Source organism: Ictalurus furcatus, chromosome 4 (assembly GCF_023375685.1).
Source record: "Ictalurus furcatus strain D&B chromosome 4, Billie_1.0, whole genome shotgun sequence".
NCBI classification, from domain to species: domain Eukaryota; kingdom Metazoa; phylum Chordata; class Actinopteri; order Siluriformes; family Ictaluridae; genus Ictalurus; species Ictalurus furcatus.
The window spans coordinates 5,470,326-5,485,456 of record NC_071258.1 but is presented as its reverse complement, the minus strand read 5'-3'; the positions used below and the strand labels follow the sequence as shown (position 1 = coordinate 5,485,456).

Below are 15,131 nucleotides of genomic sequence, written 5' to 3'. Positions count from 1 at the left end.
TTCCTTCTGCTCGCTCTCTTGGACTCTTGCCTTTTTAATATTTTGTTGGTAATGATAACTGATTCCTTTTTGCCATGACACACTCTAAAACGCATGCTACGTGAAGGTAGGCTTCGCTTCGTGGCAATGAATTCAGGGGAACTTTGAACTTGAAGTGATTACGTTATCTGAAAGAGGCTACTGATTGGCTATTAGCAATATTTTAGCATTTCTGTTGCTGTTTTTTGTTGTTGTTGTTGTTGTTGTTCTGTTTTACTTTTGGTGAATTAAAAACTAAAACGATTTGTTTTGATGATATTGCTGCGGGACACAAAGGTTTATCAAAGTATTCCCGAGCCCATGTCAGCATATCCATTACAGACAGTAATGGTTTTTAAGACAGTGACGTCTGAGGGATCGGAGATCACGCGCATTCAGAAGTGGTTTTCGGCCTCGCCCTTTACACGCCGAGATTTGACCGTGTTCTTTGAATCTTTTAATCATATTGTGCACTGTAGACCTAAATAGAACCTTGAATATTGAAGGTGTACTTTAAAAGGAACAAACTGGGAGAAAATTAGGCCTTTTAGTCTACCTGTGTATAACTGTCTTACTCATTAGTACCTCAGAATTGCTATTCTCATTCAAAGGTCAAGGCGTGCATGTCAATACAAGCCACTCATCCAGTGCGAGACTTATTTCTGGCATTGCTCACTTGCCTGTATACTGATGCTGACTACACAATTAACAAACGCTATAACAACACCCAAACAGCTTCTAGCAGGCTGACTCAGCTCCAGCCAGCAATAGATTAGCGCATGAGAGTTAATTGCTATTAACCATCTGCTATTGTTGCGATCAACATCAAAATCTAATTGTGCATAAGTGATATTTGTTGCAGTAAGTGTTAAAATCCAGTGTGTTGTAGTGCAGACAAACATTTAGAGCGGACGATCATGGACTTTCCGTTCCGCGTCCGGGAAAGAAGTACATTAGATCTGCATTTATTATTCTATAGCAGTCGAGTCCACGGTGCACAGCTAAGGGTCCGTGATCGCTTTTTGTTGTTGTTTATGGAACCGATAGAAACCGCCGCAATATCAAAGATCGCAGCTGTTATATTCACGATTAAGCTCTTTGAATAGTTTAGATTCATTACGAAATCTCTTCAGAGGGCATGAATGGGATTTATTTTACAGTCAAAGGCTTTAAAAGGTTTTAAAAGCCCTGCTCTGTACACTCCGTGTGCATGTGTGGGTGTGTCGATCGACCCGTGTAAGCAGAATTGAATGCAAACCTCTCTGCTAATGAGGTGATGTGTTTATGATGGATTCTTTTTTTGTAGGCGTGTACGCATCGCAACATACACATGCTTACTAATTTCAACAAGCAAAATTTACAACCGACACCGACTGACTGCTCCAAATCTTTGAGCACTAATTGTATGTTACATGCCAGATTCTTTGTTTCGTTGTAATTAGCAAGGAGTAATTAGTATGAGTATGAATGTCATAACTCAAACGTGGTCGTCCGCTGTTGGCATCGGCTGCCTAATGTACGCGTTATGTCATAATAGCGTCATGCTTACAAATTGGTCTAAGCACTAAACCGTTATGTAGAGGACTGTAGATTTGCCATTGCAATACTGTAGATGTGATCTAATAGCTTGCTTTCATGGCAGGTCATGTGCAGTGTAAATTTTGTAATTCTGTCTGTGTGTAATGAGAGTAAGTGTACAAAAATGAGAGAAGACTGTGTGTGTGTGTGTGTGTGTATGTGTGTGTGTGTGTGTGTGTAAAAGCCTGTGCGTGAGAGTGGGTGAGCAATGGAGAATAGGAGCACTTGATTGTAACCAGACGTGAGTGTGTAATGTGGCGGTCTGGCGCCTGGACGCAGACCTTCTATATGGAAACTGTTAAAGTCTCATTACGTCACCAGCCGAGTTGCTCTCGTTTCCATGATCCAGAGCGAGTGAGTAATGCGGCCTTAAAAATAAACAGCACTTCTCTCTCTCTCGCTCTGTTTTTCCTTTGAGCTCCTCCGTTGAACTTATATAACCCCCGGCTCCAGATTACTATTTTTTCTACCTTCAGCCATCAGTCATACACAAAAGGCAAACAAAGCAAGGATGCAAATGTGACAGAGAAGATTGAGCAAAGTTATCTGCAACGGAGGGTGTGCTGACATTTCGGGTAACACAACCGTCCCCCCGTACCCCCCCCCCACCACCACCACCACCACCACCACGCTCCATTTGTTAATAAGCTGGAGATATCGAGCCGTACGGAGGAATTATAATTCGCCTCGCTAACCCATTTTAGAACTGTGCATCACCTACCATTCTTGTCAGGGAAGAACGTTGCACTCAGCACTTTTAGGCTCCAGAATGAGTTCCGAAATGAAATTCCACCGCTGCGTGGGCATGCAGCGAAACTTATATCGCACTCGTTAGGTTTGAAGTTGAAAGAAACAGCTTTTTATCTTTATTCCAATGCTAAATCTTACTGTAATGCACACGCGTCCTTAGTGATAGCAAACATCAAAAGTTTTACACAATGGCGTTTTATTTTTGTCCCGTTCAAGATGCCGTGTTCCGACTTCCTGTGCCTTTTCCTCTGCCTGTCCTCAAAGTCACCCAAGCTTCAGGCGTCATGCCTATTTTTGCAGCCCAAGCGAACAGCGATAGCCCCCCGTCCCATTTATTATGGATGAGGATGCAATGTAATGCTTTCTCGACCCTTTACGTCCTTTAATGGGCTCTTGCATAACAGCGCCATTTATGAATAAATAATGTTATTACAGTTTAGCTTCTGTCAGGCAGACAGAAGCATCAGACATGGCGTCAGTGAAATTGAGCTTCTGCGGGATTTATGATAATCAAACTGTACATCTATTTGTGCAAACTGAACATAACAATGCACATAGATACAAATAAAATTCATGAACATTTTCTTATTTAAAATTATATCATTTGACCGGAAGTGGAGTTAGCTTGGAAGGTCTTGTGCTAGTTATAGTAATACTGTATACATGTTATTGTGGGGTTTTTTTTTGTTTGGTTTTTTTTTGTCTTTAATTTTTAAGAAAGTTTTAATTTCTTAAAACATTTTTGTCCAAGAGTTAAATTTACAGTCAAATGGAACTGAATCCAAGATATGTTTGGTGTATTAAGATTGCTTCTTTAGTTTTGCACATGTGGATACAAGGCTAATATAGCTAACAATTTGTGAACGTTTAGCATTAACTGCTAGTTTCGGTGTCGTGCTGTAGATATCAAAATTCATCTATCTCCCAAACTCAGATAATGAAATACCTTTTAAATATATATATATATATATATATATATATATATATATATATATATATATATATATATATATATACATATTTACCCCATATGCAAATGAAAGCCAAGTCATGATTGGTCATTGACTTTACCTTCTACCCTTGTGTTTTGTTTGGCTTTCTGTCCTGCCTCTCCCCATGGTATGTTACTGTCTCGTTTTTAACGTCTCAGCTGTTTTGTGTTATCCCCTTGATTTTGTTCAGTATTTAAACCCCTCATGTGTCTTTCTTCGATGCAAAGAGTGTCTGTACTGTACCAAGCCTTTTGATCCTTGTTTTTTGTTCCATGGTTTTGATCCTGTTCTCATACTCGTTTATCGTTTTGTCTTAGCCTAGATCGTCCTGTTTGCCTTTCACCTGATCATTTGCCTGTTTATGTTTTTAACCACGTTTGTGTTTTACAGTTTGAATCTGTCTGCCTGTCTCTCTTAATAAAAGCTCTTAACTGCACTTGCACCCATCTGAAATCCCATTACATAACACCTTTTGCACAGAATGCCTGAAGAGTGTATTGTGTATTCATGACACTATCACTAATATTGTCCAAAAATCATACTGTATTTTATTATTATTATTATTAAACCTGTATTAAAGTGACTTACTACTGTGTGATGTTACCTGGATGATCAACGACTGTTTTTATTTTCTGTGATAGTTCTTCACGAGTCCCTTGTTTGTCCTGAGCAATTAAACTGCCCACTGTTCTTCAGAAAAATCCTCCAGGTCCTGCACATTCTTTGCTTCTCCAGCATCTTCTGCATATTTGACTCCTTTCCAACAGCGACTATATGATGCTGAGATCCATCTTTTCACACTGAGGACAACTGAGGGACTCGTACACGACTATTACAAAAGGTGCGCACATTCGTTGACGCTCAAGAAGGCATCACGATACATTAAGGGGGATGCAAACTTTTAGTTGCAAATTGTTATGATTTCGTTTAAAGAGCTTTTTTTTTTTCATTTAATACTGCCCTTCAGAAGCTACACAAGATATTTACATGTTTCCCAGAAGACAAAATGTAGGTGCAATGCAACAAAGGATGCAAACATGTCTTGGCTGAATGACAGACTACATTTATAAAAGGGAAAAATGTGCAAAAGCTAGTTTCTAGCCATAGTGTGACTTTAACGACCTTTTTTTTATCATTACATATACATCCTTGTTGGAAGGTGATGCTAAGTGATGTTCCTGAATGTGTGTGTGTGTGTAGAGGTTACAGAGTGCAAGCATGTATATCCACATACTGCAGTGCTGTAGCAAAGTGTTTGTGTGTGTTGGTCGGGGACGTCGGAAGTGTGGAGGTGAGGTCATCGCTCTGAATGAGCTGAGCTGGTAGCGCGAGCTCCGGCTGCAGGCTCGGATGTTTTGCGATCGATCGAGTCGGAGTGCCCTTCGTCTGCCCTGTAGGTGTTATTTCAGTCCCGCAGCTCGGAGACTGAAGTGTTTCAGTAAGTGTCGAGCGCCAGTCTGACACCAACGCTGCAGTGTCATCGCACACGCAGAGAAAAACATCATGTCATCAAACTTCCAGCTTCCTTCAGTGTTTTTCCTTCAGTGTTTAGCCTTCGTAGAAAACAGCGACGCACTGTGCAGTCATGGAGGAGTGATGAGAATGCCAGTGAAGCAGAGCAAGACAAGCTCGCTCCAGGTTCTGTTTCTTTTGCTCTCTTATCTTACAAGAGATTTTTTTTTCTCTTCAGAATCTACACTGCAGCAAATACATTCCATATACACTATTATGAGCCAGTTTGACTAGTTTGCAGGCCTAAATGTCAGGCCGTGTGCTGCACATACAATGCGATGCATAACTATTCACCCCCCCTTAAACGTTTACACATTTTGTAGTGGAACAACCTGGAACTCAAACGGACTTCGCTGGGATTAGATGAAAAATGACATAAGTGTTCAAGAATCCTGCTGCTGAGAAATTTCTACATTAGTTCTGGTGCAAACACTTGCTATTGTAAGTCAGATCAGTAGTTGAATGGAGTTCACGTGTGTGTAAGTGACATGTGAGCTCAATAGAATTGCAACCAGTTCTTGGAAGACCTGAGTTTGTCAGACAACATACCTGAGCAAACAATAATTCAAATGATTTATATTTGTTCTATTACGTTATCGTTTGTATTCAAGGCCTTGCATGGCAATCACATCACATTATCCATCAATTATCCATTAAAGATGCAATAAATCGATTAAAAATGGGTTAAAATATTTATATGGTAAAGTTTGTTATAAGAGGAGACGTTTATTTAACATTTTTGAAATGAGTCTCCAGTGTCAGCATTTTGTAGCTACCAGCTAACATAGGGTAAAGCTGTACCTTTAAGTTTACCGACACTGAGTAGGTTGCATTGTTTTGTCTTATGAACTTCTAGAGAAAGTGAGGGAATGACTGTTTATAAGCGTTATAATGAAAGTGATAAACTAACTTGGTTCGCTGACATTCCAGAACATTAAGCGTAACTGTAAACGGCAGGCCCGGACTGGCCATCGCGACCATCGCAGCCTGACGACTGATTTGGCCCGCTACCCTGCTGTTTTTTTTTTTTAATAAAAAAAAATATTATTTTATATTATTATTATCCTTTGTACTCAAGTGGTCCTTTCTGACTTTGGCATTTGATAATAAATAGATAAATCATGAACAGTGAGATCTTCATGAAGTAGCTTCTTACTGTGTACAAACAGCGCCATCTGGTGTGGGATCGTGGTGAGGAAAGGCCTACCATTGACAGTTTAGAAATGCTGGCTATGCTGGATTAAAGTTTGTGTTTCATTTCACTATCATATTACACTACCTTCTTTGTAGGATAATTGCAGAAGGATGCACCTATTGCACCTTATACAACCTCCAAACAATTCTCCAAAAGTCCCGAAGGTCACTAAAGCTGGTTTTAGACTGTGTGATTACGTATGAGATCCCAATAACTTTCAGGACAAATTCTTTAACAGACTGTGCGAAAATGTGTTCTCCATGACAGAATATACGATGAACACATCCTCTAACAATAATACTGTTATCAAAATAAGAGGGATCAGAAAAATCCCATGTTGTTTTTTTATTTAGTCCTGTCCTGAATAAGCTATTTCACATAACAGATGTTTATACATAGTAATACTGTGTGTTGTTACCTGGATGATCAGCGACTGTTTTTAAGTTTTGTGAGAGTTGTTCATGAGTCCCTTGTTTGTCCTGAGCAGTTAACCTGCCCACTGTTCTTCAGAAAAATAGTAACATATAATTTTCCACTACAAGGATGATCAGCTGTCCTTCTTGTCTCCCTGTGGCACCGTCTTAGGAGTCTTACATTACAGACGTTGCAGTTTATTGCTCTGGAGTCACATCTGCAGTCCTCATGCCTCCCTGCAGCAGGACTAAGGCATGTTCATGCAGGCGAGCAGGAACCCTGGGTATCTTTCTGGGTATCTGGTGTTTTTCAAAGTCAGTAGTAAGGTCTCTTTAGTGTCTTAAGTCAGGTGTTCCCAAACTTTTCCAGGGCAAGGCCCACCAAATGGCATTAACATTTGACTGAGGCCCCCCTTTTGCAAGATGTCTTTAAAACACATTAAAAATACAGACTTCTGAATATATCCCCCTTTTTTAAAATGAATAATTACATCTTACATCTTTACATTACATTAGGAATTGATTGTGTGTGTGTGTGTGTGTGTGTGTGTGTGTGTGTGGTTGTCTGAGAGTGAGAAAGAGAAAACATACTAGTGGGCGGGATGGGCTTGGTGGCTCCGACCAAATTGTTGAGGCCCCCCCAGGCGCCCCCTGGCGGCCCCCACTTTGAAAACCACTGTCTTAAGTTATTGTAACTGTGACCTTAATTGCCTACCGCCTGTAAACTGTTTGTGTCTTAAGGCAGTGGTTCCCAAACCTTTCCAGGGCAAGGGCCCCCCAAATAGCATTAACATTTGACCGAGGCCCCCCTTTTGCAAGATGTCTTTAAAACATTAAAAATACAGACTTCTGAATATATCCCCCCCTCCTTTTTATTATTATTAGTAATAATTACATCTTGCATCTTTACATTACATTAGATTAGGAATTGATTGTGTGTGTGGTTGTCTGAGAGTGAGAAAGAGAAAATCATGTATTTATTTATTTTTCACAGCAAATTGTTGAGGCCCCCCCATCTTAAGGTCTGTCCCACAGGTGCATCTGCAATAATTGTTTATCCTTCATTCAACAAGCATGAAAAGCATCCTTTAAACCCTTTCCAATAAAGCTCTGTATTTGGATTTGTACAAAAAAAAAAATAAAAAAACAAATACAAAACAGCACAAAGGATTTATTTTTTTTTTGTTGTTGTTGTCGTTGCGATTTCGTTTGAAAAATACATATCCCATCAACCCCGCGCGCGCGCGCCGACTACAAACCCGGAAGTGCTCGCGGTTCGGCGCCGGAGCTGTGTTTACTTCCGGACTTCCTGTATATGGCAGATCTGGATAACAGCAACGGCGACCTCAGCGAGATCTCGTGCGCTGTGAACGCACACGCGACAGGAGCTTCTCCGAGGAAATTTACAATGGCTTTGTGACCGAAGAGTCGCTCTGAGCTTCGAGAACCTTCGAGACACAGACTGGCTTCGGAGAGGAAGAAAGTAATCCCACCGCTACCCTTCGCCAATACGCCAAAGTCAATGCGCTCCACCATTCTAGTGCTGGAGCTGCTTTACCGGTACTTTTCAAACGCATCTCCTCACTAACAGACACCGACTCGGGTTGAATTCAAGCCGGGGAGCTGTCGAGAAGCAACCGTTGGAGGTTACAAGAGAGCTTTCCTGTCGAGCTGCTTCACCTGGTGTGAGAGAAAGCCAAAATAAAACAAGGAAGGGGACGAAAGTGTGCCCATCGACCCCCTTTCCATCAGTATGGATTGGTTAATGGGGTGAGTACTGTTTCATTTAGATAAGAATAATAAATAAATAAATCATGTCATGCAGTCAGGAAGACAACCTGAGATTGTCTTGAGCTTTGGGTAAACAGGTAAACAAACAAACAAACAAACAGAAATGTCAGGGTTGGGGTCCTGGTCCTGTCAGAAGAGACCGATTTCCCATCAGCACCCTTGACCATACTCATGACTCTTTCTAAATTTAACCATCTGGTTATCTGCTCTAATTCTACACCATGTTTTAATAAACAAATACAACACAATCTGCCACTTTGGCTTGCAAATTCTGCCTCCCTGCTTGAACCCAAGGCTGATGAGAGCGTCCCACCCCCGGCAAATCTTCCCATAGCTATTTATAATCTACATCTCTCTCTTGTTTCCCCCTCCTTCTTCTCAGATGGACTAGTTTGCAGTCAGATGTTCACATGTCTGTCTGCTTGAGTTCAGTCGCTGAAAAAGTTTGCATACCCTTAAGTGTGATTTGCATTTGAGACACTTACGGTATTAGGTTTCCCGTAGTTATCAGACGGAGCAAAAAAAAAAAAAAAACCAGTCAGACTTGGAAAAACTCTCAAATGGCAACACGGAGAATTTTCCTCTTGGTTTATAACGTAAGCAGCTTTTTAAATCCGGCACCAGACTAGAACTGCGTACTGGTCGGCGCTACGCTGTCATTTACTGTGTAACATGTTTACACGTGCACTTTATGTAAAAATGTGTAGGTCTTATTTAGTTCTGTGTCGTCTCATGTGGTTAGTGTGTTGTGTATGTATCACCGTGGTCCTGGAGGAACGTTGTTTCGTACCAGCTGTATAGGGCTGGATGACAATAAATCCGCTTGACTTGACTTGAGCTTTTGGATCTTCTGAGTTGCACCTCATTATTTGGCTCGTCATTCTTCCCGACACAACTCTGGTGACCGAGAAGGTCATGGAAAAAGTTTGCTTTCTGCCTTTTGCTTTCATTTGCGTTGAGTTTGTTGAGTGGTGGTGGTGTTGTCATCACAGGATACACCTATATATCATATGTCACTTACTTTTTAATCACTATTGAGTGATTTTGGATGGGGTTGAAGGGTGGTGTGGGTTGATGGGTGTGGTTGGAGGGTGGGGTGGGTTGATGGGTGTGGTTGGAGGGTGGGGTGGGTTGATGGGTGTGGTTGGAGGGTGGCTGTGTGTGGTTGGTGGCTGTGTGTGGTTGGTGGCTGTGTTTGGTTGGTGGCTGTGTTGGAGAGTGAGGTGGTTGGGTGTATGGGGTTGGAGGGTGGGGTGGTTGGAGGCTGTGTTGGAGGGAGGGTGGGTGGATGGGGTGTGTGTGTGCACAACCATGCAGGTGCGCAAGCTAATGCTGAGTTCGACTTAACCAGTCCATACAGGAGTTTTATTTTTTCGATTGTTGTGGCCAAAAATGCTTGATTTTGCAGATGCTTTTTTTTTTTCTCTTCAAAACTTGTGATGCAATTTGCAGAGGTTTATTTTATTCTATTTATCTTTTTTGGCGGAAAACTACATGACTTGGCAAAATTGCAATCGCACGAAATAGTTCTGCACGGCCTTTCGCAGCGACGTTTGTTGGTAAACGAGACCTTTTAGCCGTGCTCATGATCGACGCATATGAATCGAAGAGGGCTTTGGCTGAATGTGCGTTCTGATGATGTCACCTGCTACGTCTTGGGCCAATCTGCCGTAATTTTGAAAAACTGCACGCTCCTCCGAATGTTGCGGAGTTTGCCTGGTTTTGTGTTCATTTCTCCGAAATCCTGGAGGGACGATTAACTCTGACCTCTGGGAAGTTGAGTTACGAAGCAGGGAAAAACAAGGACGCCTGTATGTTCATCTTTGGTTAACACCAATCTAGCCAGCTAACGTTAGTCATATGAGTGATGCAAGCCTATATATACCTCCTCTTGGAAGATTTGGAGATGATTAATGTTTCTGATTAGTGTACGTCGCTAGTACAGTTAGCTTGCTTTTGCGGGTCTGACAACAAAGTTACTACGAATCCTAACGACCAACTTTCAGGCTGATTCGTGCGTTATTCGGTTTGTGTTTAGATAGTTAGCCGTAGATAGCGTAGCAACGTGCCCAGACTAGCTCTACAAACAAGTCTGTACTGTATATAGTTGTGGTGTTAGTCTGCCTTCGCAGGACATCTGTGAGTCTTCCAGCTGCAGTTTTTCTCATGAACTCATCTGACTTGTGCGTTTAGCTCTACCGCGTGCTATCATCACCGTCAAACTATCCAGAGCCGTGTTGTTTACACACGCAAAAGATACCACCGGCTTTCTGCCGATCGACTCGCCGAAGACTGACTCAACATGATAAAAGTTAATCCTGGAGAAGACTTGCCCTGATAATAATATAGCTATACGTCATGGATTTTAACCCATGACCTCAAACCTGCCAGTGCGTATAAGTTTATAGAGATACTGGAATGGAAGGACGGGTTAAGACGTGCACAGTGTTCAAGCCATTTATTATTATTATTTTTTTGTAAAGAAGTCAGGAGATTTAAGAAGTGGAGCTGATTCCAAAAAAATAAAAAAAAAACTATATTAGAGTAAAGTCTGGTAAAGGTGAACATTTGGTATTATCTTACCATAATCTCCCTATTTACTGTTTGTATCTGTCTGTTAGGGTTTAATATAATTTGGCCACAATGCCTCATTCAGGTCTTCATACACCACTTATTTTACACAAAAATACTCCATTAATGCAGTCTTACTGTAAATCCCACGTATGAGACAGCAGTGGTTTAAAATGCCCCATAACGTTACGCAGGAATGCTATCGAACAACATTATTACAGTAAGGTTTTCGACTCCAAATCTGACGTTTGCGGTTTTGCGTCTCTTCTGCACCCTGACGAGAGATAAACCCAAACAAGAACGTGCAAAATCACGCTGAATATTTGCACGTGTTTAAGTATTTTCTTCTTTTGTTAAACCCGATCAGACATCGGCAGCCATGTGTTTAATTTGCATCGACGCCAGACCTTATAAACAAGCATGCGGACATTACAGCAACTCCTCCATTAACCACGTAGAGATTTGTAACTTTGCATGATAAGTTAAAAGTCAGGTGATGAGCTTGAGCTCGCTTTTTGTATCTGAATCGCCACGTTTACACTCAGTAGGAGTGTGTGTGTGTGTCCGTCTGTTTTCGCCATGGTCATGTCCACTCTTGACCACGTTCAGTCCAAGAGCGACTTGTGACGCAAATGGGTCACCCATGGGATCATCTGTAGGCCTGTCCAGCACGCTGGTGTGTGTGTGTGTGTATGTGTGTGTGTAGAGGAAGACATCTGAGGATGGCTACAAGGCAATGAGTAGCAGTTCAGTTCTCACAAAGCAGAGTTAAAGAAATCCGGATGTAGATCCATCCATCCATACATCCCACGCAGGGTCGGCCATGCATGTCTTGGAACTGGTGGAGGAAACCCCTGAAGCACGGGGGGAACATGTAAACTCCGTGCACATAGTGTCGGAGGCGGGATTCAAGTGCCCAACCCCTGAGGTGCGAGGCAAATGTGCTCACCACTACGCTACCATGAACCCCCGGATGTAGATTTAGATCCTTTATGAGGCGACAGTCAGTACGTTTACATGGACAGCAATAATCCAGTATTAACCCGATTAAGACGATACTCTGATTAAGAAGCTAGCATATAAACAGCAATTATTAATTACCTTAATCCGACTAAAGTCATACTCAAAGTAAACACAAGCCGAATTAAGACGTGTGGACTACTCCTGTTTTAGTCGCATTATCGACGTGTATTACAGACATGTACACACCTTAATCACACTATTAACGTCGTGTGAGAGTTTTCACCACATTGTGCAACAGGACACGATCACACACGGCAGCGCTCAACCGTTTGACGGCAAACAAGAGAGCACGGCTGCGTCCCAAACCGCGCACTTACCTGCTACAGTATATAGTAGGAGAAATACATGCATCTCGGCTACTATATAGACGGTAAGTACGCGGTTTGGGACGCAGCCCACGGCTTCAAGCAGTCGTCTATTTGTGCGTACAGCACGACAAATAATTAACCGCACTTGAAACTTTCGTAAAATTAAAAATAAAAACACCCAAAACTGTATACGGGACCATAACGAAGACGAACTGTATGTCGATACGTGAACTTCTGGAGAGACGTCAGACGGCATGGCGCGGTGACGTAATGACGCGTGACGTTAATCGCTCTATGTTTTATATCATGTAAAACAGGAACATGGGAGGAATATTAAAAGCGACTTATGTAAACACCTTAATCAGAATATTGTCTTATTCAGAATAAGGTCAATAATTAGATTACTGCTGTCCATGTAAACATACTGACTGTTGAGGAAAAACTTCGAGGCAGCATATAACTCCATGAGCACTTGGTGTAAACTAGAGGTCGATTGCTTATCGGTTATCGGCAAAAATCCACGCCGATAGTGTTTCTCTGTTGCGGGAGCGGCTGAGTAGGGTCCGCTGTCATTATACAGTACGAGAGCGGCCTCTAAAGGCGAAATAAAAATCATCCCTGACTAATTTTGTTGTGTTATTTAAAGTGTTTTTTGATTCATTTTGGACGTCTCTGTCTCTTTATTAGTTATTTGGAGTGTTACGTTTTGGTTTAGTGTGGATGTATATCTTTTGTTTACTTGAATATTTATTAATAGTTAATATATATTTATTTCATTTAAAAAAAAAAGTGCAGTACATTTTCATAGTACAGTCAGTACCGTTTATTTTTGTAAACATGTCGGTTGGTTAATCGGTTATCGGCAGGAACCACCCAACTTGGCTATCAGTATCTGTAAAATCTACTATCAGTCGACCTCTAATATAAACTGTTTTGCATGGGATTAGTTTAGTGCTGCCTAACGTACGGAAATACCGACGTGACAGAATATCAGCAGACGCCTGAAGTTATGCAAGTATGCACATGAACACAAATCTCGTCGGGTTCTGTGCGCAGTCGGACCGTCTCCGACGTTCCAGATGTGTTTTCTGTGCATGTTTTTTTTATTTGTTTATTTATTTATTAAAAAAAAAGTCACAGTAATGCATAAACATGATATCATGGGTACCGCAGTTAGTTTTAAATATATCCCATGTATTTATTGCAGTGGATTATTATTTTTTTGTTCGTTTAAAGGTGATATTTTTAATAGTCGTTATTATACTGTCATGTTTTTCTACACTCACTTCTATTCCTGGCATTAGGAGTGCTTTCAGTTTCACGCTAGAGCCTCTGCGTGTCAGGACAGCCGTAAGGACGCCGTTTAGATGCAGCAGTGCTCTTAGTCATAAGAGTTGAAAGCGCACTCCTGAGCCTCTTCCTGTTCCCAGAAATGAATATGATGATCTGATGGGTTAGAAGATGAGTGCAGCCATAGATACGGATGCAGACACGGTTGAGAGCAGGATGTAATGGTTTACTCTAAACAGCAGTCATGTGACTGTGAAAAGATAGACACCTGCATACATAATCGAAAGAAAGTTTTATTTATTTATTTTTTTTATGCGTTACCGCACTGGTTTTGGTCCTTTGTATCGCATGCACTTAAACTGCCCCAGTTTGGGATATTCATGTGAACACACCATTAGTGATTTCCAGACATAGACGTAACACGTTGCATTGAAAAGTGATGAAAGATTGAGAGACTGATTTCAGAGACTTGTGAAGCAGTGTGGTGTCTACCACTCATTATTTTCAAATTCTGTTGTTATTCGGTTATATACTTTAAAGCATGTTATCCAGTAACTACAGTGACTATCAAGGAATGTGTGTAAGGAAAGAAAGGACTGTTGTCTGGATCCATTCACGAGACCTCAGTGTTGAAAGGGGTTAAAATGGTACATTTTTAAGGTGTGGAAAGAAGTGTTGATGTTCTGGGTATGTTCCTGTTCTGATCACTCTAAAGTTATAATAATTAAGCCAAAAATGTGTATTTCACTATTAGAATTGGTGCAAGTTTTAATCTCTTTCTTTCTCTCTCTTTCTTTCTTTCTTTCCATCCATCCATCGAAATAATAAGCCACTATTTTAAGCCAGCCAACCACATCTTTTATGTATTTATTTATTTATTCAAACTGCTGCTCATGCTGCATCACAGGGCAGCGTAATACACTCTGAAGAAAGCGCTGTCCGCCCCCTTGCTCATGCACAAGCTCACAGACACCCACGATTGTGTCGCTCTGATTGATAGGGGACAGAGGGAGAGCATGCCACCTCTCCCACCCAGAGAGCAAAGACACTTTTACTCTCATGGACTCCGGCCCACAAATGGCTGTGATATCTTCAGGATTTGAACTCGCGATCTCCGGATGATGGAGCAAATGCTTTTCTGTTTTAGTTCATGCTTTATGTTTACCTGTCTGTCTGTCTGTGCTTCTATCCATGTATCTGTCTGTCTATTTATATGTCTAACTGTCCCTGTATCTGTGTACTTACCTGTCTGTCTGTCTCCCCATGTATCTATCTGTCTGTCTGTCCATATCTGTCTACCTATCTGTTTGTCTGTCTGTCTGTGTATTTATCCACGTATCTGTCTGTCTGTCGCTATACAAGTATACTTGCACGCCTCTGTCTATATGTCTATTTGTCTGTCTGTATCTCTGTCTGTTTGTGTCTAGCTATCCATCTACCTGCCTGTCTATCTATCCATGTATCTGTTTGTCTGTCTATATGTCTGTCCATTTATCTGTGTACCTGTCTGCCTGTTTCTCTCTGTCAAGTTAGTTAACTATCTAGCTCTGTCTGTGTATCTATCTATGTACCTGTCTTTCTGTCTATATGCCTATCTCACTGTATATCTGTGTACTTACCTGTCTGCCTGTCTGTCTGTGCATCTATCCATGTATCTGCCTGTTTGTCCCGTCTGTATGTCTACCTGTGT

The 15,131-nt window shown here is 41.4% G+C and overlaps 1 protein-coding gene across 1 annotated transcript in view; it reads left to right on the top strand.

Annotated features, from left to right (window-relative positions):
- The first annotated feature begins 8,121 nt into the window (after nucleotides 1-8,121).
- mob2b (MOB kinase activator 2b) overlaps nucleotides 8,122-15,131 on the top strand; it is a 56,290-nt gene continuing 49,280 nt past the window's right edge. The window contains exon 1 of the mRNA XM_053622629.1: nucleotides 8,122-8,228. Coding sequence (XP_053478604.1) covers nucleotides 8,212-8,228 — 17 coding nt within the window. The 5' untranslated portion in view covers nucleotides 8,122-8,211. The remainder of the gene's footprint in view (nucleotides 8,229-15,131) is intronic.